At 40.4% G+C, this 23,924-nt stretch overlaps 1 protein-coding gene across 1 annotated transcript in view; it reads right to left on the minus strand.

The window, feature by feature from the left end:
• Window positions 1–2,884: 2,884 nt before the first annotated feature.
• The window catches only part of LOC119407534 (unconventional myosin-VIIa), a 44,283-nt gene continuing 23,243 nt past the window's right edge, over window positions 2,885–23,924 (minus strand). Inside the window, exons 33-48 of the mRNA XM_037674356.1 lie at window positions 21,453–21,579; window positions 21,205–21,371; window positions 20,077–20,258; window positions 19,872–19,993; window positions 19,368–19,522; window positions 17,149–17,302; window positions 13,859–14,014; window positions 12,820–12,925; window positions 12,572–12,685; window positions 12,387–12,474; window positions 12,180–12,286; window positions 10,732–10,917; window positions 7,139–7,255; window positions 6,859–6,942; window positions 6,654–6,773; window positions 2,885–2,977 (exon numbers count right to left, since the gene is read on the minus strand). Coding sequence (XP_037530284.1) covers window positions 2,885–2,977; window positions 6,654–6,773; window positions 6,859–6,942; window positions 7,139–7,255; window positions 10,732–10,917; window positions 12,180–12,286; window positions 12,387–12,474; window positions 12,572–12,685; window positions 12,820–12,925; window positions 13,859–14,014; window positions 17,149–17,302; window positions 19,368–19,522; window positions 19,872–19,993; window positions 20,077–20,258; window positions 21,205–21,371; window positions 21,453–21,579 — 2,078 coding nt within the window. The remainder of the gene's footprint in view (window positions 2,978–6,653; window positions 6,774–6,858; window positions 6,943–7,138; window positions 7,256–10,731; window positions 10,918–12,179; window positions 12,287–12,386; window positions 12,475–12,571; window positions 12,686–12,819; window positions 12,926–13,858; window positions 14,015–17,148; window positions 17,303–19,367; window positions 19,523–19,871; window positions 19,994–20,076; window positions 20,259–21,204; window positions 21,372–21,452; window positions 21,580–23,924) is intronic.

A 23,924-nucleotide genomic window follows, 5' to 3' on the forward strand; every position in this document is an offset into this window, starting at 1 on the left:
GTCCTGAGGAAAGAGACTGGAGCTCTTTTTGTCCCTCAACAAATTTGATAACAGAAAGGGAGCCTTTCGTTTGAACCTTGACCCCACCCTTTTCTCCCCATCCCCTTCTCCTCTGAGAGTCACTTGTGCACTCCACAATAGCTTGAGTCATAATAAGCGGTGCATTTCAGCGGCGGGGAGAAGAATGGCATGCCTCAGTCTCAATGAGTTGTGGGGTTCGACTCCATGGAAACCAGGCGAGTGCTGCACCAAGAGCCTCCAACATGAACTCCCCCCGCTGACAGAGGGTGGACTGTTGGTGACTGTGAGGTTTATGACTAAAGTCTTAGAGATGATGATGTTTTCTAGAGAGTCTGATACATTCTAAGGAGGGCCCCCTTGTCCTCTATGGGGTGACTAGAAAAAATAAGACACACAAGCAGGCGGGGGGTGGGGGGGGTGTCTGAAGGAAACAGAGGCCCTTGTTGCTCTCTTGCCTCCTGGGGGCATCCTGAATTGGAACGCCCAAAATAATCAGCCACATATCCACAGCGCAGCTGTAGAGAAAGGACCCTCTGCTGAGGGGGATAATATTTCTTTCATATGAGGCCTCCACAGCTGTGTGTCGGAGACACCCACCCTTTCTTCCACAGAATTATTGATGTGCAAATTACATTCTGCAGACTGGACTGAAGCTGGTATCTGTGCAGATGCTTTGGCATCACCACACTGTTAATCTACAGCAAGTGGGTCATCGCCCCAACCTTTTGTTTGGCTTGTTTACTTTCTGTAAAACCGTGCAGTTAAATCATGCCTTGACGTGCCCTAAAACAGTTTCAATTTATTAAAGTTTCATAGCAGTTGATGTAAATCATAGTTTATAAACTTTTACTCAACAATCAGTTTCTTAGTGCATGGTTAGTTTTTAAGAAGTTGTGGATATTAGCATGTTGAATAGCTGCTATAGCTGCAGCACTTCAGATGCAGTGTCCAGCTCCTCCAGCAGGGATTTAATGATGATGCTGTCAAAATGGCTGTTTGATGCAAATTGATCATAATATGGTTGAAAAATAGTGTTTGCATGAATCTCTATGAAATCCTGGAGAGTGGAACTGTTTTGGGACAACAGTAATCCACTTTCAGATTAGCTGTTGTGATATCAGTGTTAACAGATATTAAATTAAAGTTAATGAACTTTCTACAGAACTCACATCAAAATGGTCAAAACATGTCTTTAACAAGAACAAACTGCCCAAGAGATCCTTGAGGATGATGATGTTTAGAGCAAAGGGCTCATTCAAGAAAGCTAATTATAGTTTAGAGTCAAGTGAATTAAAGTAGGGGGGACAGAATATCTCAAGAAAGATTAACATCATTAACAGACTTTTAGTGTGAAAACGTTTTATTTGACAAATTTATCAAAAAGAAAATTCTCAACAGTGAACATATATCGAGTATCTCCTGATTATACTGTGTATGTTGTGTATGGATTCATTACATTCCTTAGTGATTTATAAAGACACTCCTGCAGAGATTTAAATGCCACCCTCAGTATGAGGCAACGCTTCAGTGACTGGGACCTCTGGGTTTGGTTTGGCACACAAGCTTAAAGGCATCAAACTAAAAGTTTCAGATCACTCCAGATACGGTTCACAATGCTCCAAATATGCATTTCAAAATATTCTAACAGGTTTATTTTCTTTTTGAAAACTGTAAATGTATGTTTATGACTTTCATTAAATTTATTATTTGTAGAACTGATGACAAAACTGAAGAAACTGAAACTGCAACGCGTCACGCAGATTTAAAACCTCAACAACTAATCGATGCTCACTCAAACTGCACAGTAAATATTTTGATCCAACGTCATAAAACTTTGATATGATTCTACATGTTTATTTGTAAGATCCAAAAAAAAAAAAAAAAAAAGTAATAAACTCCACTGTGTGCAGCCTTTCTGTGAGAATGTCTGGTCTGCTGCTTCTCTGAAACCAGCATGGTGTCAAACATCTCTGCTGAAGGATGAGCTGAAGCTTGAAGGACATCTTCTGATTCATTCATAAATCAGGAGGACATGGACCATAGTGTTTCTGGGAAGCTTATATTGTAATTGTAAATTCATTCAACTTTTATTTATACAGGTTAGTCCCATTGAGCCTTGGGGACTCATTTACAAGAGAGACCTGAATTTTTAACAAAGTGATGACAACAGTGGACAACAACGACAACAATAGACAATCATAAAAGATGCGTACAATTTATTTATTTATTTATTTGATGATCTAATGATCTAATCTTTCCTTCAGCTGTCCCGGATCACTTGTTTGCATCACTAAACGTGTGTCAGCTGTGTGTGGAACTGCGTGTTGTGTGCTGAAACGGTGGTTAAGACGGTTAAGTCTTAAAGAGCAACACGGCACAGAGAGCAGCAAACAGTGGAGACTTGAAACAAGACAGAGATGAGTGATATTGACCTGACTAGATACTGACAAAACTAACGCTGTATAAAAAATGGTTTCAGCCCTTAATATTTGGTCTCAACCAGCAAACATCATGGTTGAAAGCCATGTGGGATTGGGAATTTGGGATTTTGGCATCAAGGTGTCGACTCATCGTGCATGCAAATAAACCCACAACAGGTTATTTTACATTCAGTCACTTTGGGACAGTTGGGGTTAAACAAAAGGCCAAATACCAAAAAGTGCTCAAGCAAATGTGTTAAAGAAATAATTTTCTCACTTTGGATTTTGTTTCGTGGATACATGACAACAGATTACATTAACTGCAATAAATAAAAACTGAGAAAATGGCAGGTTACTTTTTTGTTTGTACATATCACTAACAAAAAAACGTATTCTTTTTCAAAACACACATCCTGCAGCTTCCAGAACAGACTGCAGAGACTTCACATGTTGAAGCGCTGGTTCCTGGTTTGCACTGTTCTCTCTCTGGAGTACATGGTCACATAGGAAGTTATAAGATCGTCCATCTTGTAGCCCTAAAAAACAGAAGAAAGACTGTTTGAGTAAATAAAATGGGAAGAGGTGATCAAGCTTTCCACACATTCTGACGCCTGCTTTTGTCTCATCTCTGAGATGTTCTGCTTGACATTTCTTTTGTAATAAATTGTTAAAAATCAAGGAGTTGGGTCTTCCTGTCTCACTTATCTGTTTGTTAAACACTGACGAACAGCGATCCTGTCAAAGACTCCAGAATGTCTCTCAGTGTTTTTTTCAGTTTTCTCACTTGAGTTGAAAGGTGCACGGTCCTGTCACTTGATTTTGAAAATGTTCAAAAAAGGTGATTATTTTCTTGCTGTTTAAAAGTAGCAAACGTCTCCAACAGTTGCAGCTCTGTGAAATACCACCTTTGTGTGTGCACTCTGTGTGTTCTGGGGGGATTAGAGAACACAAGTCCTACAGCTGCAGGAAATATTTGTGGGGGAAAATGTTTACATTTTGATGTATTATTTGTACCAAACATGTGTAGATGAACAGATGCTCTGATATATTCATCAATTAACGCGGATTCCTCATTTTTCTGAACTGAATAAAACGTGCATTGAATTTAATGAAATGCAAACGTGAGACGTCATTTATATTTGACCCATCAAAATGAATGCGGTCATTTATTTACAGAATCAAAGTTTAACATCAAACATTTACATTAATTTGGCAAATTATGAAAATAACAACATAATCAATCAATCAGGAAAAATCATACGGCCATGATTTTTCCGTTGCTTCACCACAGACATTTATGAAAACTGTACAATTATGATCTTTTACCCACATGGATGTGGATGAGCACTTTACACAGACATTTCTAAAATATCTGGAAGAATTTCTACTTGAGAGAAAAGTTTAAAGATGGGAAAGAAGTTAAAGGGAGTAAAGATGGTATGTGAGGGGAAGTATTCACCAGAACCGACACTCTCCATCAGAACCCAGCTCACCTCGGTACGCTTGGTAGGAAACTTGACTCATTACCTTTCTGAGATTAATCAGCAGATATGGAGTTCCATTAACGCTACATGTCCAGCGTCTCCTTAGGATGGCTGTAGCTCGTCAGAAGTAGTGGCGAGTGGAAAGTGTTATATTCCCATGACTCGGAAGAGCTCTGTTGTCATGTCAGGATCTTCCCGTCTCCCAGAACTGGGCTTCTCCGCACAGAACTGAACAGAACTGAACTCAACCGAACCGAGAGGAACCCTCACAGAACTCCAGCAGAACTGAGTAGTTTTCAGATCTGAGTAGACCAGGAAGTACCGACATTTTAAAGAGCCCTTTTCCCGGTTCATACGGGAGTCTCCCATTGGCCAGAACCGACCAGACGGGGTGTGTTTTGTGACGTAAAAGGTTAGAATGCAGCAAGAATTGTTATGGAAAGATCAGAAATGTTCTCACAGACAGAGAGAGTTTTGTTTTGGCGCGTTTCAGAAACAGGTGCCAAAACCTCTATATTTACGTCTGAGAGGATTCTAAAAACATGACAGTTCGTTCCAACAACTTGTTTTGCGTTTGACTCCAACCTTGGACCAACTTACACTTGCTCATTCAAAGACAGAAAATCAGAAAATGCATAATTATCTGTAACAGACCTTAACATGATTTCTAACTTTGCATGAGAATTTAAAAATCATTACACAGTTAATAAAATTGATTAGTTCACTGCAACATCTAAAATGGTTTGAACTAAGACACTTTGATTATCAACATTTGTAAAATAGTAATGATAATAAAAAAGAGAGTGTTCTTTTCACTTGAATCTTCAAGAAAGAAAGTCTCAGGATGGGTGAACCTGTAATTCTGGATTCAAATCAATAAAATGACAGTTTCTGTCCCACAAGGTTCTTAAGGTCAAGGGTTTTGACCTTAGGCTTAGTCGTGACACCAGATTAAGTTCACTACACATGACTGGTACACACTAACAACAACATCCATCCATCATCTTTACCAGCTTCTTCCTTTTAGCGTCACGGGGTCACTGTTGCTAATGTCCAGCAGTCACTGTGTTAGAGGTGGGGGACACCTGGACAGGTCTCCAGTCCATCAAATGGACACATAGAGACAAACGAGACAAACAACCATTCACTCTCTTACTCACCTAGAGACAATTTAGAGTTATCAATCAGCCTAACATGCATGTTTTTGGTCTGTGGGAGGAAACTGGAGTACCCAGAGAAAACCCACGCACTCATGGAGAGAACATGCAAACTCCACCCAGAAAGACCCCTGGCCGGGATTTGAATTGGTGACCTTTTCGCCAAGAGGCAACAGCTTCACCAACTGCACCACCATGCCACCCTAACAAATGAACTGTACTTATAGCACTCTATCTCATCAAGACTCTCAAAGCTCTAGGAAATCTTTGCATAAACAGTGAGAACTCTAAGTTTGGCCTGTTTAGACCTGATAGCCTTTAGGATCAAGACATAACATTTATACAAATATTTTACACTGAATTTAACATCTGCACAAATAAGTCTGTGGTCAGAACTATGATGTTATTTAATTGTCTCTAAACCTCAGACTCTGTTCTTGATTACCCAACAATTTTGCTTTTGTCTGACTGCTTCTGTGCAAAACCTTCACCTTTAGGGGAACAATACAAATGCCCCCCCAGTCGTCTTTATATTTATGGAGCAGCGGTTCTACTCCAAGTCTCTCCTGGTTACTGAACTTCTCACCCTCTCTAGTCCAGCTATTCTGCAGAGGAAACTCATTTCGACTGCCTGTATTTGTGATCTCATTCTTCCTGTTACTTCCCTGAGTTCATGACCGTAGGTGACAGTAGGAATGTAGACTGACCAGTAAACAGAGAACTTCGCCTTGCAACTCAACTCCGTCTTCACCACAGTGGATCAGCACAGAGTTCACAATACTGTGAAAGTCACACCAATTCATCTGTCAATCTCGCACTCCATTCTTCTCTCACTTGTGAAAAAGTTTTCGAGATACTTGGAATCCTCCACTTGAGGCAGAACCTCACTCCCAACCCAAAGAGGGCAATGCACCCTTTTCTGACTGAGGACCACATCCTCAGATTGAAGGTCCAGATCCTCATCCTCAGTCACTTCACAATCAGCTGTGAACTGCTTCAGCTGAAGATCATGGCACGATGTCACCAACAGGACCACATCATCTGCAAAGAGCAGAGATGGAGTCCTGAGGCCACCGAACTGGACTTCCTCTGCCTCCTGACTGCACAGAAAAATTCTGTCCATCAAAGTTATGAACAGGATCGGTGACAACAGGCGGAGGATAGGTGGAGTCCACCTACCATCCTGAAGGCGTCCGACGGTGCCAGCAATGCGAACCAAACTCTCGTGGCGCTTGTATAGGGACCGAACAACCCATAGTAACAGATCCCAGACTCACGAACCACCACCCACAGTGTACTCGAGGAGCACAATTGAATACCTTCTCCAAGTCCACCAAACACATGTAGACTGGTTGGGCAAACTCCCATGACCCCCCGAGGAACCTAGTAAGTATCAAAAATACTAATTTCTAGAGCTTTATTCTTTGGAACATTATTTTTATAGTTCATTTGCACCTTCAACATTATGCCAGATATTCTTGTGATGCATTGTGGGTAGGCTTTGATGTCAGCATATCTTCATCAAGACAATTTTTATATTTCAGGAAATCTACGTGAAATTTAAACCTTACCAGTGACGTTTCACACAGGAATTTGGTCCCCTTGACTAAGCTGCCAATCGTCATGTGAAAGTAGGTGCTTCCACTGCACCAGTTAGCCATGCGGTTGTACGGGTAATTTTCCAGAACATCCTTCAAAGAGAAAAACATGTTAAAACTGTAAAACACACACAAAAAAAACTTAACTGTTTATTAAATTTTTGTTGCTTTTTTTAACCTTAGTTTTTGGGTGGATGATGGTGAGTCCATTCTTGCTGATGGCGATTCGCACAATATCTGGAAATTTTGGCTCCGATGTTTGCTGAGAAGAATGACAGAAACACGTCAAAACCACTTCTCGTGGCTTTCATGAATATTAACAATATTAATATTATATTCTGCTGCAAGTGCATCACAGTGCAAATATCAGAAAAAGCAACAACAACATCAGATAGACAAACCACCCATCTAAACAAATCCTAGACAACAACTTTAAGAGCAATTAATGCAGTTCCTACCTTCACTTCAAAGAAAGCACAGCCAAACGTCGGCCAGCGGTAAACCGCCTTCAGAAAAGCTATTTTTGCTTCTTCAACGGTCATACCAGCTTGTTTATTATACAAGGCAACAATACCCTGAAAACAACAATAAAGAAGACATATAAATATATATACACATTTACCGGTATGTCATGGTACGATAGAACACCCTTTCTTTATGAGATGTCTTTGCCCTGCTTTAATGAGGTTAATGATTTCCCTTCGACCCTCAGCCTCCAGGGTATGTTCCCTGCACTGAGAGAGCATGAGAAGGCTATAATGCTTATATTGTCCACACAACATGAGCAATTCACAACATAAGTCCTGGGATATTCCATGAGTTTTGTTGTTAAAAAGACATGGAAAACAAAACAGCCTCACTTTGGCTTTTAGACTTTGCAATTAATTATAATAAGGGAATGGACTGTGCATATTTTGTGGGCACAGATAAGGATTTTGTTCATCTCTATGATTCACAAAGGCCTTGCAAAGTGAAATTTAGCTGTAACTGTCCTGCTAACCAAACAGAGCCTCTCTGTACTGACACACTTTTCCTACATTTGAATAAGGTCTCATGCAGCCTTTAGAACAGGGGTGTCAAACTCACTTACAAAAGGGGGCTGAAATTAAAACCTTTTTCAAACTAAGGGACAATTTCAGAATCTACATTAACTGGAGGTAGATACTCGACATCCTTTCTTGGTTGCAGGTTCCTTAACAAGAGTTTGATTGGTCTCATTTGACATTCCTTGCTGCACTTTTGACATCATAATCAAAGATTACTGAAAAAATGAAAGTGACAAAAGTATTTTACGTTTAACATATCTTCTTGGGGGCCAGATAAGATGTCAACGAGGGCAACAAGGGCCCCCGGGCCTTGAGTTTGACACAAGTGCTTTGAGGAAACCCAGAGCGTACTTAATATGAAGCTCATGTTTTGAATGTTGTTAAATTGTACAAAATGTTTACGCCCCTGTAAAAACAAATTTCCAGCCTTTAAATGAACATAGATTTTATAATATCTCAAACTGAATATGTTACAAACGTCTAAAGTTAAGTCAGGTCCTTCGGATGGTTTCTTTTTGATGAAACGTTTCGTCTTTCATCCAAAAGACTTCATCAGTCTGAGGAGCCGACACAATCTCAGTCTTATAAATAGCACCTTCTCATGGTGGGTCAACCAGTTTGATGGTGCTCCGATGGTTTGCACCATCACATGTGGAGTTCCTCAAGGATCTGTACTTGGTCCAAAGTTATTTATTTTATATATAAATGATCTGGTTAAGGTGTCTGGAATCCTCAAATCTGTTCTTTTTGCTGATGATACAACATTTTTTTGTTCTGGTAATAATATTGAACAGTTATTGGAATCAATGATGAATGAGTTTGTTAAAATTCAGAATTGGTTTAAACTCAACAAATTATCATTAAACTTGGAAAAAACAAATTATATGATATTTAGTAACAGAAATAAAACTATTGATGTTCCATTTTTAATTGAGGATTCTGAGATTAGTAGAGTTAATGAAGCTAAGTTCTTGGGTGTCATCATTGATGAAAATTTGTCATGGAGGCAACATATAAACTCTGTTAAAATGAAAATATCCAAATCTATTATGATATTTTATAGAGTCAGGTATCTGTTGAATGACAGAGCGCTGTATTTACTGTATAATACAATTATTGTGCCACATTTAATTTATTGTGTTGAAGTTTGGGGAAAGGCGTGTAAATCAATTACAATGCCTATTTTTATTTTGCAGAAAAGAGTCGTAAGAATCATAACAAGAAAGCATTATTATCATCCAACAAGTATATTATTTTATCAAATGAAATTGCTGAAGTTCCATGATTTGGTAGACTATAATATTTTATCACTTATGTATAGAGCTCATAAAAATATACTACCTTTTAATATCCAAATGTACTTTGTGAAAAGATCTAGCTGTTACGATCTAAAAGGGAAAGACGTATTTGTTAAACCACAGTTTAGAACAAGTTTGAAGGGAAGATCTACCGTAATTCAGGGAGTTGGTTTATGGAATGACTTAGTAAAAGAGGTTAAGGATGCTATATCAATTTATGTATTTAAGAAACTGATTAAAATCAAATTGTTAAATGAATATCAATGATTGTATTTTGATGAGTATTGTATGAGAATTGTAAAATATTTTGATTTACTTACTTGTATTCGCTGTTTACAGGAAACGTTTGTTTGAATGGCTTATTAGATAAATAAGGAGCAGATTTAATAAGATTTTTTTCTTCATCTGCTACCTTTCATTTTATATTTAATATTTTGTTGTTGTTACATATATGTTGATTATGTTGATTGTTATGTATTTATAAAATGAATAAATAAAAATAAAGTTAAAGTTAAAGTTAAAGTTTCTGTAGTCCGCCCTCTCCCCCGCCGCCCACTCAAACTCTCCAACTGGTTTGAGTCAATCATGGCCGAAGTGGTTCAAAATATCTGTATTCATGCTCAATAAATTTTAAACCACTTTGATCGATTGCCTCAAACTAGTTTGAGAGTTTGAGCAGGCGGTGGGGGAAAAGGCGGACTCCAGAAACCACCTGAGCACCATCAAACTGGTTGACTCACTATGAGAAGGTGCTATTTATAAGACTGAGTTTGTTGTGGCTCCTCAGACTGACGAAGTCGTTTGGATGAAAGACGAAATGTTTCAACAAAAAGAAACTATCCAGAGGAGCTGACTTAACTTTGTTGGATTTTTCTACCTGGATTATTGAGCATGAATCAGGATACGTTACCAACTCCCTCTGCTTTAATTGAGTTTTATGCAAGCTGGTTAATGTTAGCATGCTAAAATCCTAAACCAAGTTACTAAACGTCTCCAAGTTATTGTTGGTATATCCCCTGTATTTTTTCAATGTATTTGTCTAGCATTTCGTCGACATATTGAGACACGCTTTGTTCTTTGCATTGTTGTGGTAAATGTGGAGTTGTTAGAGTGCCAACTACAACTACGCAGCATATTTTTATACTGATCATGAACTATGTCCAGTCACACGATGTGCTCCTATGAACGAGCTACATTTTTTTCTTGTCATTCATTCCTCAAACATGGATCAGTAAGAAGATGATGGGTGAGACCGTAACCGCATACGGAAAGAAAGCTGCTATTCAGTCGTTATTCAGAGCTCATAGATGAATAGTAAAAATAAGATGCTGAAAAACACCAGAAACTCTCTGCAACAATGTTACACGTACAAACAAAACAGATGTGTAGCACGTGTCATGCTAGCATCGTAGTGTGCTGCAACATTCTCACTTTTCATCCCATTGCATACACAATAAATGTAACAACTATTCATAAACATTACATTATACTTCACAAGACTATTTTCACAACACGTGCTTCATTTCTTCATGTTCTGATCCTTGTAAAAATAATTTCAAAACAGTGTGACAGTCTCATTTTATTTTTTAAGGCATTTTAGAGCATCAGTGAAGGTTCAAAGATGTCTAAAAATTCTGCTTTTGTGTATTTTTATGATATTTGCTAAAAAGAAAACTATCAAGCCACTTGGCCTCTCAGCACCCGTACCTTTTTCCATTCGTTTTCAGAGACAGCCTTCAGTTGGTCGGCGGGCACGAGGTCCTTCAGCATCTTAGGAATCATGGTGACTTGGCTTTTGTCACTACTGACCTTCACCCTGAAGAGCAGAGCTGCTATGTTGAGCATTTCCTCTTTAGTACAAACGTGATAGCCTCTTAAATACTTGGGTAACTCCTGCAAGATATAAAGGTGTTTGTTACCAGAGAGACTCATTTTATTTTATTTTTTACCAATCTGGGTTCAGAATTAACCTTTAAACTGATTTACATGGTTGCTGCCTTGACTATCCACCTTGCTCCTGGGGGCTCTACTGTATAAATGATTATGGGTGCAACTTCCTGTCAGACACAGGAAGTAGCAGTAAGCATTGGTTAACCATGGTAGTGGGGCACAGACTGTAGTTTATTTGAATATAATTTACATTCAGTTTAGCAGATAAAATGCTGTTTTTGTTTTGTTCACATTTATTTAACAGCCATAAAGTTTACTGAAATAGCCGTGCTGAGTTCAGGTACCTGTTGCATGAGCAACCAGATCAAACTAAATCAGTGGCTACGTTTTGAACACAGACACAAAGCAAAACGAGTGTTCCTGTGAAAAGTGCTATGTTTTTCATCTCCTACCTACAGATGAGGAATTAAGAAGAATGTGGATGAAAAAGGTGAACTGAAGAGACCACCCAAAACACTGTATGTGAGCTCATTTCACTTTGTTGACAAACGGCGATGGAGGAAAACCTGCATCCTACTTTGTCTGGACTACAATAAACCACCTGAGAAGAGACATTGAATCCTCAGACGGATTGAAAACAGTGAGACGAGAATGTCAGCTATGACTTCAAGTGTATGGAGAAGCATTATAGTATTTGTTTGTCTTCGGTATTATGATTTTCTCTGTAATTAACCCAAGCGCAGTGATGGAGGACTTTAAGGCTTTGGCTGGGCTCTGTGTCTGATTTAAGGTCAATAAGATTGTGTTCCACCTCTTTTAACAAAACACCATCAACCTTATTCCTGTGTAGATACTGATACACCTCAGAGCCTTTCAGGTTGTTCGTCATGTCACTGTCAGAAGAACCGAGTCAATGAAGTAGCTAAATATGCTAGTAGATGTAATCTGCAGCCACTTCTTCAGGTCGTCCTCAGCAGGCAGCGGTATCATTATATTGTCCTGTTTGAGCTCTGACAGGTGGTGTTCCTGCATATTTAAATTAAATCCACGATGCTTGGAGAAACTACATTAACTCGTACTGTTCGCACATAAACAAATGATGGTTCTGGTCTGCGCCGAAAGTCACGCATATAATTCACGCAAGGCATCATGTGGGCTAGGAATAAGGAGGATATTTATGAAATAGAACAGAGTAGAATGCTCAACGCAGGTGAGAAAATCATTTGGATGAGGCTGGAAATGGTGATCTGCTTATTCAAATGTACCTGAGGGAAGTGAAAGATAAGATCAGCCTCTGGGTTTCTGCCTGGGATGACATTGAACCACAACTTCCTCATGAAAAATACAAGGTAGGCTATGTTCACCGGTCCACCTGCAAAACACACACACACCCACACACACAGTGTTTATAGGTAAATATACACAGCCATTAAATGTCTCATGCTCTTTGGAATCATGTGAAGTGCTGTTACCGTCTTTAATCCTCTTGGCTTGTTTCGACCAGTCAGTGATCTGCCTCAGACTGTCAAAGAAGTAGTCCGAGTGATTTAAACTGAGAACCTGACGTTAAATCAAAATAATCAGACAAAAAAGTGGTTGAGATAAAGAAGCTAAGGTTACGCATGTGTTATTAAAATGTTTAAAATGGCAAATGAACCTTGTCATGTGTTTTGACAAAAATGCTGAAGCCATCTGATGAAGCCAGGTTGAGTTTTTTGGAAATGTTCTGGATGAGATCCTTGATCCTGGTATTGGTTGCCACTTCAAATATCTGGAGAGGGATGAGAAGAATCTCTGGTTTTACAGGAAGTATGCTGATGAGACAGTATTCTGTTTCTCTGGTTTGATCTATTTTTTTTTCTTGTGACAACAGAAAAAATAATGGAAATGAGTCCGTGCAGCTACCTCGTCAGTGTCGTTGGGAAAGTGGATTTTATGGAAGATCTGGGTGCTGTTCTGCTGGATAGCATCCACCTCCACCGGGTGTGGTGGGAGCTTCCTGGGCTCCATTCTAGACACAAACAAATAATGCTAAACCAAAACAGTCCATGCTCAACCACACACTAGTTTTTTCCCTTTACATTGTGACTTATTTGAAATGTACTTTTTATGTATTGTAAGTATTTTAAATTTTCTCATTAGAACTCGTTTCCCTCCTTTCCACGGTAATTACATGTATGGGTGAAACTAAACTAAATGAGTTATAGAATGAGTCTTAAATGTGTGATCTTATTTTTGGTACCAGTAAGTGGACATTTTAAAAACCAGAAAAGCAGATGAAGTCCAATTTCTCAAGTAACTGACTTCAAGCTCTACTATTCATTTGTTTGAATGTGTCATCAAAAATACCAATTTCTTATTATCTTTTCTTTCATCCCTATGTTTATTGGGTTTCTGCTTCATTTTAAGCAGACATTAAATGGACAAGTAGATGATCTTAAATAGGGGGTTTGCGTAACATTTACCAGCTGATATTTTAACTGTTGAAGATAGGTTTTGGTTTTTGTTTCATTTACGGGTGTTTTATAACAGAACACCTTGTGCACATCACACCTCTAGTCATTGCCTATTTCTGAAAGTATGTCTGATATTGTTATTTTAAATACCCTGAATGAGATGTATTTTTAGAAACAGCCATGCAAATGCTGAGTTTGGTTGGTCCTCCTGCTGTGAAGGAAACATACCACATTTGCATTCACAGATAATCTGTTAACATATTTGTTGCTGAAAGCAAATTCTATCTTCCACTGCACCTCTCAAAGGATGCATAATAAGAAGCCCTTTATCGCAGTTTAACTTCCCATGATAAGACTCAAACTCTCACTGTGATGTTTCCTTTTCTCACCACAGCAGAGTGTTGCGTGACGGTAGCTGCTTGCACACAGCTGTCTGCACAGGCAAGTTTCATGTTTAGTGTCTGACGCGCTCTGTGTGTTGGTCAAACCTCAGAGAGCTCTGCAGCCACTGCAGACAGTCAGAGGCCAGGGGTTCCCTGCGACGTGATTCCAAAAACTTCTGTGCGTGCCTCAGAAGAGACTGGCTGGGAGGGAACAGACCACAGCAGAGCCAAAGCAGCTGCCATCCCCGCTCAATGCTGAACCTGCCAAACAGACCAACCATGTTCAAGAACATATTAGAAAATAGTTTCACTCTTGCACCAAAGCACAAGGATTATGTCCCAGTTCCACATCTAGAAAATATTTAAATGAATTTTTAATGTCTAAAAAGTTTTAAAGTATTTCAATACATGTAAATAGATAAATTTGAGAACATTGTGGAGTAGATTTCAAACAAAAGGACAGCATATGGCACATTATATGCCCACAGACAAGCTATTAAACAGTAATCTATAGCAATGGCCCAGACAAGCAAATACCTCGTATAACATTTGACTTTAATTTGTGAACTTGACCTCAAAGTTCAGGTGAAGAAAAGTGTGTGAGACACTCTTGTCTTCTTCTTCTTTTGGCTTTTCCGTCGCCACAGCAAATCAACCTTCTCCATCTCACTTTGTCCTCACTCCAACTACCTCCATTTCTTCTCTTTGGCCTTCTTTTTTGTCTTTTTCCTGGCAGCTGCATTTCTAACATTCTTCTACCAATATACCAACTGTCTCTCTGGACATGTCCAAACCTTTTCAGTCTGGCCTCTCTAGCTTTATCACCCAGATGTTCAACCTGTGCTGTACCTCTAATGATCTAATTCCTAATCTTATCCATCCTTGTCACTCCTAAGGAGAACCTCAACATCTTCTTTTCTGCCACTTTCAGTTTTTTCTCCTGTCTTTTTGTCATTGTCACTGTTTCTAGACCATACAACATAGCTGGTCTCACCACTGTTTTGTAAACTTTTCCTTTGTCGCAAATCACTCCTGAAACTTTTTTCTCAACTTTTTTCATACTTCTCTGCCACTCCAGATTTCCTCATGCAATACCACACTAACTCTCTCTGCCCTCTGTCATATGCTTTTTCTAAATCCACAAAGACACAATGGAGTTCTTCCTGACCCTATCTGAACTTCTCTATCATCATCCTCAAAGCAAAGATGGCATCTGTGGTACCCTTTCTCGGCATGAAACCAGACTGCTGCTCACAAATAGTCACCTCTCGTCTAAGTCTTGCTTCCACAACTCTCTCCTAGATCTTCATTGTGTGCCTCGTCAACTTAATCCCCCTGTAGTTGCTACAACTCTGTACATCACCCCCTGTTATTTAAAATGGGCACCAGCACACTTCTTCTCCATTCCTCAGGCATTTCCTAACCCTCAAGTATGCCATTGAATATTTAAAAACCTCACTGCCATCTCTCCAAGACATTTCCAAACCTCCACTCGTATGTCATCAGGTCCTACTGCATTCCCCTTCGTCATTCTTTTCAGCACTTTTCAGACTTCACCCTCACTAATTTTTCCCACTTCCTGGTCCACAGTTTCTATGACCTCTACTCTTCTTTCTCTTTCATTCCCTTCATTCATTAGGTCCTGAAAGTACTCCTTCCATCTTCCCATCACACTTTCCTCACTTGATAAAACATTATAATTCCTATCTTTAACAAACCTAACCTGCTGCACATCCTTTCCAGCCTGATCCCTCTGTCTTGCCAATTGGCACAAGTTCTTTTCACCCTTGTTAGTGTCCAACCTCCCATACAACTCATCATATGCCTTCTGCTTTGCCTTTGCCACTTCCCTCTTTGCTCTACATTGCATCTCTTTATATTTCTGTCTCCTCTCTTCAGTCCTAACACTGTCATATTTCTTCTTGACTAACCTCTTTCTTTGAATAGCTTCCTGTACTTCACAATTCCATATCCAGGTTTCCTTATCATCTTTTCTCTGTCCAAATGAAACGACAAGTAGTTTCCTACCTGTCTCTCTAATTACTGTTGCTGTAGTAGTCCAGTCATCTGGAAGCTTTTTCTTACCACCCAGAGCCTTTAACAGCTCCTGTTTGAATTTCTCACAACATTATTCCATCTTCAGTTTCCACCTTTTGGTCTTCTTCTCTGATTTTACCCTTTTTCTCTTCTTCACAACAACAGTCATTCTACAAACAACCATCCGATGCTGTCTGGCCACACTCTCCCCTGCCACAACCTTACAGTCTCCAATCTCCCTAAGGTTTCCTCTTCTACACAGAAATTTAGTTGACCTGCGTACTCCTTCCTCCACTTTTATAGGTCACTCTATGTTCCTCCCTCTTTTGGAGACAAACGTTGACTACAGCCATTTCCATTCTCTTGGCAAAACCCACCACCATCCATCCTTCCTGGTTTCTTTCCTTGACACCAAACCTACCCATCACTTCTTCATCCTCTCTGTTTCCTTCACCAACATGTCCATTCAGGTCTGCTCCGATCACCACTCTCTCCTCCCTGGGAATACTCTCTATCACTTCATCTAGATCCTTCCAAAATTTACCTTTCTCCTCTACATCACATCCAACTTGATGAACACAACCACTGACATTTAGCATCAGACCTTCTACCTTCAGACACATCACCCTATCTGACACTCCTTTCACCTCTACTACATTCTTTGCCAACTCTTCCTTCAGAACCACCCTTACTCCATTTCTCTTTCTATCCACACCATGGTAAAACAGTCTAAACTCTGCTCCAATGCTACAAGCCTTGCTGCCCTTCCACTTGGTCTCTTGGACACATAAAACATCTACCTTCCTTCTCTGTATCATTTCATCCAGCTCTCTACCCTTGCCTGTCATTGTCCCCACATTTAGAGTTGCAACTTTCAGTCTTATATTCTTGACTTTCCCCTTCTCCCTCTGTCTCTTGACATGTTTCCCTCCTCATGGTCTTCTACTAACAGTAGCACAATTTCCGCTGACACCCTGTTTTTCAACAGCCCCAGTGGCGGTCTTTGTTAACCCGAGCCTCGACCAATCTGGTATGGTGTCGCTTAGTTGAACTTGCATATTAGTTTAGGCAAAAGTGTTTTACATCAGATCCCCTTTCTGACAAAACCCTCACCATTTACCGGTCTTTGAGACCTGCACAAGAGCTACACTGGCTTGTGCTCTCTAGTGGCTGGTTTGAATGAGACATTCTAGCGATGAAGCATATTTGCATGAAGTTTTAACACAGTAATTTATCTTGAGTGGAATAGAAGATATGGGAGGGACAGGAGAAAGTTTAGGAATGGATAGACAAAGAGAGACTATACACAATATGTTCGCCTTCAACAGGCGTATTAAAAGGAGGAATAACACACATACCTGTTGTTATTGCTGGTCATTTGCTTCATAATCTGGCAATAGATCTCATCCCTGAGGGCCTCGTTTTTAGTTGCAGGGCCAAAGATCTGGTCGGTGAGCTCTACAGGACTCTGCTGCTGCCTGGTAGGGTAATCTCCCATATACTTTAGGATTGGTGCACTGATGTCAAGGACAAGTAATAAGAAAAATCCTAAATTTGAAAACTTTCAAATTAGAGCAAATAAAATATTAGGCAACAGCTTAAGCAGAAATTGCCAGACCTCTCTTTCCCCAATTATATTTTACCGCACATCTGAAAGGATTCTGAAGCCATCTCTGAGATCCATCCATCCATCCATCCATTATCTTTACCCGCTTATTCCATTTTGGGTCACGGGGGTCGCCGGTGCCCATGTCCAGCAATCACTGTGCGAGGGGCGGGGTACACCCTGGACGGGTCGCAAGTCCATCACAGGGCCACAAAGAGACAAACGAGACAAACAACCATTCACTCTCTCACTCACACCTAGGGACAATTTAGAGTTACCAATCAGCCTAACATGCATGTTTTTGGTCTGTGGGAGGAAACCGGAGCACCCGGAGAAAACCCACGCATGCACGGAGAGAACATGCAAACTCCACCCAGAAAGGCCCCTGGACCGGGGTTTGAACCAGGGACCTGCTCGCTGAGAGGCAGCAGCTCTACCAGTTGCGCCACCGTGCTGCGCCATCTCTGAGATCTACCAGTAAATTCTAGGTCTGCCCCAGTCTCCTCTCAGTGGTACGGTTCAGAAACACATCCCTTTGAGGTGTCTAGAAGGCATCTTTACCATATGCTCAAACCACCTCATTTCAAGAAAATATATCAATTGCTAAATGGAGAACTTAGTCTTTCTGCTCTGCTCTTTCTCACCAGGTTGGTATAAATTGGTACAACATCTGCATCCCTGCAATCCCTGTCCATATTTGTCTATTGAGAGGGGCACTAATAAGATGAATGAAAGGGCATCTACAGAAACAACATGAACCTCTCAATAATGAAAACCAAAAACACTTGAACTCCTCCAATTAAGGTAGTGGCTCATTCCTAACCTGGGGTCAGTAATCCACCCTTTTCCAGCTGAAGATCCTGGATTCAGACTTGGAGGAGCTAATCTTCCTTCCAGCTGCAAAACACTGGGTCTCAAACAACTCCACTGCCTACTAGAGGTTTGGTTTGATAAGGCTTGTAGGATTAAATCATCTGCATATAACAGTGACACAATCTAAAGTCCCCCAAACCTGAGACCCTCTGCCCCTTTGGCTGTGTCAAGAAATTCTGTTCAAAAGTTATGAAGAGAATCATTGACAAAAGACAACATTGGTATAGACTGATCATAAAGTCTGGAAATATGGAAAAACCGTGCAATCACAAATTAGCTAGGCACGTTTTTGAGGATTGTCTTGTTCAGGCAGAAGAGAAGATGTGACTACAGGGAAACAACAAGAGCCTTACGAACAAGTTAAGGGCAGCACTGGTTGCAGTTGTAAGGTGTTCTACATCTTTGTGAACATACATAACTTTTTTGGAAGCTGCACACTCAAGCACAAAGTATAAAGTCAAGTGAAGAATCTGAAATAAGATTATATGTGTTTGGAGTGTAGTATGTAATAATAGGGGTCTTTTGTGCTTAATTGTATTACCAAGTTGGTGCTGTTTTTGTTTTCATGCTGCTAGATTACATAGGCCTGACTGAAATTATTGTAAAGATGGAATAAAAACTTTGTGATGCACAAAGCTAAAACATCCATCCATTCATTATCTTTTACCCACTACTTCCATTTTTGGGTCACGGGGTCGCCCATGTCCAGCTGTGGAGGGGCGGGGTACATCCTGGACAGGTAAAGCTAAAACAACGTAACTTTAAAATTTTTACTTTGCTGCCCCCTGATGGTTTTGACTTGCATGAATGCTTGATGTGGATATTTGCACATATTTTAATTGAAATGCCAGAGCAGAATTGGGAATTGAAAGACATAAAATTAACAGTATACGTTGGTTTGGGTTTGTACATACTGTAGTTCTGAATCACTCTAAATGGTGACTAAACACACATAAATGGAACATGGTGAGCAGCTCAGCCATGTGAAATGTAAAAAAAAAATATCTAGTAAATTTGTGCAAAAGTCTACCAGGATAACCCTGAAAGGTACAGTGGAAAACACACACACACACAAACACAGATTAAATGGCAGGATATCAGTAAAAGTCAGACAGGCCTTATGGCTGAGCTCCGAGTTGCCGACCAGTTTCTTGAGCAGAGGCTGCCTGATCGGCTCTCTGGAGTGGGCCCACAGCCTCTCAGGGGCTGTATTTCGAGAAATCACCTGACGGTTCACATCCTTGGTAGGCTGCCTGTGGAATCAAGGAAACAAAGTCAAATCAAATTTATTTATAAACTCAACCTAATTTAAAGGCCAAAGGTTAAAAATGAGTTTATAGACAGATTTTTAATGTGTTTGGTGTGGAAGAGGCTCTAATATTGGAGTGTGTAAGGTTTAAGTTCCAGAGAGCAATAATCTGGGACTGGAGGACTGAAGAGTTGCACGTTTGTTAAAAAGTTAAGCACCAGCCTATACTGAGTTTTCAACACATCCCAACAAAGACTTTAAAAAGTAGACATACTGTAGCTGCTGACCAAGTGGTGAAAAGACAGTAGTAGTAATAGTAGTAGTAGTAAGACAGCAAAAGGTATCTGAAATACCTGAAATACTCCAGAGAGTATTCTTTCAGCGTGACAGGAGCCAGTCTCTCCACTGTGCCTTTATCTTTCTGGTTTGCTTGTATGAAGTTTTTCCTCTGGTTCGGAGACAGGCTCAGAAGGCTCTGAATTAAAGATACACACTTTTAAGACTCCAAATATCTGGGCCACGTCAGTTTGTTCAAGAAAATGTGTAACAGTCCCGTACCATGACCTCGTTGGAGGGTTTGCTCAGCGTTGGCAGGATCACAATGGCCTCCGTAGAGACGGCTCCTGTTTGATTGGTGCTGTAGTTTTGGCCCTTTATCCAACCATGCTGCTGGGAGAACTCGTTGTCTTTGATAAGTATGATGAGCTCTCCTTTCTTGAAGCTCAGGAGTGTGGGGTCATCTGGGTTCAGAGAAAAAAAATCACTCAGAAATCAATCAATCAGCCTTTATTTAGACAGGTAAATCCCATTGAGCCTCGAGGACTCATTTACAAGAGAGACCATTTACAAGAGAGACAATCAATACCAAGCAGATGTTCCCAGTCGTTGAGGAATTTGAATATTCTGTGAATGTTTGTAATTTTTCAGATGAGTGTTTTTCTGGAATAAATTTTGATGTGGCAACCCAATTTTCAATAGGGAACTTTCTTACATCTAGTAGTAGCTAAGCTATGGTGGGGGCCACCTTGATTTTTGACTTGGCAACTAAATTGTTTAAATAAAATTTTCTTAGGACTAGATGTAGCCACATACCAAAATGGAAGTCAGTATCCCACTTCTTTTTCAAGATGTCTTGCTCACAACACAGATGGACATTTATGTCAGAGTCAGAGATTCAGAGTCAGAGATTCTTTATTGTCGTTCCACCACATGTGGTACATGTGGTGGAACAAAATTATGTACACAGGGTCAGTATGGCAGTAGCCATTCTGGATTTTTACAATACCATTTTTTTTATTTAACTTTTTCAGCCCTAAATGCAGTCAAACACCAAACTGGAAGTCGGCAGGTTGCTTATTTTTATATTTATACAAATCACAAGGTTTACATATATGTATATGGCAAACAAAGTTTGCATACATACATACATACTGTACATACATACATACATACAGTATGGTATGTGGTGGCAGCCATATTTTTGAAAGTAACCTTTCTTACATCTAGACGTAGAAGACATCAAAATGTAGGTACCTCACTTATTTGCCAAGTTGTTATGCTTACAACATGCTTGGATGGACAGATGGAGGGTACTGTATTTTTAATTGCCCTTTTTCGCTCCATGATGTGGAAAAAATTTTTTAAAAAATTAAACTAAATGAGTTAAAGAGGAATCAGGGCTCCAACCTTGGCTGTTGACTTCCTTCAGTGTCACAGCATACTGAGAACGCTCCGTCAAGCCACTGATGAACATGGTGATCAGTTCGGACATGTCCTCAGCCTTGGATCCACCCAGGTTGAAGTCTCCCTTTAGTGTCAGCAGAGACACTGCCTGGCCATATGCTTTCCCTTCCCTGATTAACAACAAATATTAAGATCTGTTGCAGTTTCAACCTGAACTCTGGATCTTTTTCAACAATACGACATAACTTTACCTGACAGTATTGACTGCAGTCACCTCTGGGAAGGACAACTCCAGAAGCCGCTTCTCTCTCTCATCCAGGAAGGTGATCCCGTTCCAGTTTATGGCAACTATGAACTTGCTCTTTGGCAGTGTGGGACCTAGAAAAAACAGCATGCATAGAATGTACATGAAACCTTTTTATGAGGCCAACAAACAAACATTGAAGCATCCTTAATGTATTAGTGCAGAGGTAGCACACTATTGTTTTTCTAGACTAATTTCTTGAACTAATATGAAAGTTCATCAAAGCAACACCATACCGGATCGGTCGAGGCCCAGGTTAACAACGACCGCCACCAGTGCTGTTGACAAATAGGGTGTTGGCAGACATTGCACTATTGTTAGTCAAAGACCATGAGGAGGGACATGTGTCAGGAGACTGAGGCAGAAGAAAGTCAAGAATGTAGGTTGAGGGTGGCAACTCTAAATGTGGGGACAATGACAGGCAAAGGTAAAGAGCTGGCTGACATGATGCAGAGAAGGAAGGTAGATGTTTTATGTGTCCAAGAGACCAAGTGGAAGGCCACAGTATTGGAGCAGAGTTCAAACTGTTTCACCGTGGTGTGGATAGAAAGAGAAATGGAGGGGTGGAGGGTGGGGGTCCTGAAGGAGGAGTTTGCAAAGAATGTAGTAGAGGTGAAAGGAGTGTCAGATAGGGTGATGTGTCTGAAGGTAGAAGTAGAAGGTCTGATGCTAAATGTTGTCAGTGGTTATGTTCAACAAGTTGGATGCGATGTGGATGAAGTGATAGAGAGTATTCCCAGGGAGGAGAGCGTGGTGATCGGAGCAGACCTGAATGGACATGTTGGTGAAAGAAACAGAGGGGACGAGGAAGTGGTGGGTAGGTTTGGTGTTAAGGAAAGAAACTGGAGAGGACAGCTGGTGGTGGATTTTGCCAAGAGAATGGAAATGGCTGTAGTCAATACCTATTTCCAAAAGAAGGAGGAACATAGAGTGGCCTATAAGAGCGGAAGAAGGAGTACGCAGGTCGACTACATTCTGTGTAGAAGAGGAAACTTGAGGGACATTGGAGACTGTAAGGTTGTGGCAGGGGAGAGCGTGGTCAGACAGTATTGGATGGCTGTGTGTAGAATGACTGTTGTTGTGAAGAAGAGAAAAAGAGTAAAATCAGAGAAGAAAATCAAAAGGTGGAAGATGAGGAAGGAAGAATGTTGAGAGAAATTCAGAGAGGAGCTAAGGGTCTGGATGGTAAGAAAGAGCTTCTCGATGACTGGACAACTACAGCAACACTAATTAGAGAGACAGGTAGGAAGGTACTTCGTGTGTCATCTGGACAAAGAATAGATGATAAGGAAACATGGTGGTGGAATAGTGACGTGAAGGAGGTTATTCAAAGAAAGGTTAAGCCAAAAAGAAATATGACAGTGAGAGCACTGAAGAGAGGAGACAGGGATATTAGGAGATACAACATAAAGCAAAGAGTGAGGTAGCAAAGGCAAAGTGGAAGGCATATGATGATATGGGAGACTGGATACTAAAGAGGGTGAGAAGGATTTTTACTGATTGGCGAGACAGAGAGATCAGGCTGGAAAAGATGTGCAACAGGTTAGGCTTGTTAAATACAGGAATAGTGTTGTCTAACAAGTGAGGAGAGCATGATGGGAAGATGGAAGGAGTTATCTGAAGAGCTAATGAATGACGAGAACAAAAGAGAAAGATGATTAGATGTCATAGAAACTGTGAACCAGAAAGTGGGAAAGATTATTGAGGGTGAATTTCAGAAAGCTCTGAAAAGAAAGAAGAAGGGGAAGGCAGTAGAACCTGATGACATACCAGTGGAGGCTTGAAAATGTCTTGGAGAGATGGCAGTGAGGTTTTTGACTCAAATATTCAATGGCATATTTGAAGGTGAGAAAATGCCTGAAGAATGAAGAAGAAGTGTGCTGGTGCCCATTTTTAAGAACAAGGGTGATGTACAGAGTTGTAGCAACTACAGGGGAATTAAGTTAATGAGTCACACAATGAAGATCTGGGAGAGAGTTGTGGAAGCTAGACTTAGATGAGAGGTGACTATTTGTGAGCAGCAGTCTGGTTTCATGCTGAGAAAGAGCACCACAGATACCATCTTTGCTTTGAGGATCCTGATGGAGAAGTACAGAGATGGCCAGAAAGAACTCCATTTTGTCATTGTGGATTTAGAAAAGCATACGATTGTGTGCTGAAGGAGGAGGTGTGATATTGCATGAGGAAATCTGTAGTGGAAGAGAAGTATGTTAGCCTGGTACAGGACATGTATGAGGACAGCAGGACAGTGGTGAGATGTGCTGTAAGAGTGACAAATAGCTTCAAGTTGGAGGTGGGAGTGCATCACAGACCGGCTCTGAGCCCCTTCTTGTTTGTTCTGGTGATGGAACGACTAACAGATGAGGTCAGGCAGGAATCACCATGGACTATGATGTTTGTGGACTATGATGTTTGCAGA

The sequence above is a fragment of the Nematolebias whitei genome, chromosome 3 (genome assembly GCF_014905685.2).
Source record: "Nematolebias whitei isolate Nwh7 chromosome 3, NemWhi1, whole genome shotgun sequence".
Classification (NCBI taxonomy): Eukaryota; Metazoa; Chordata; class Actinopteri; order Cyprinodontiformes; family Rivulidae; genus Nematolebias; species Nematolebias whitei.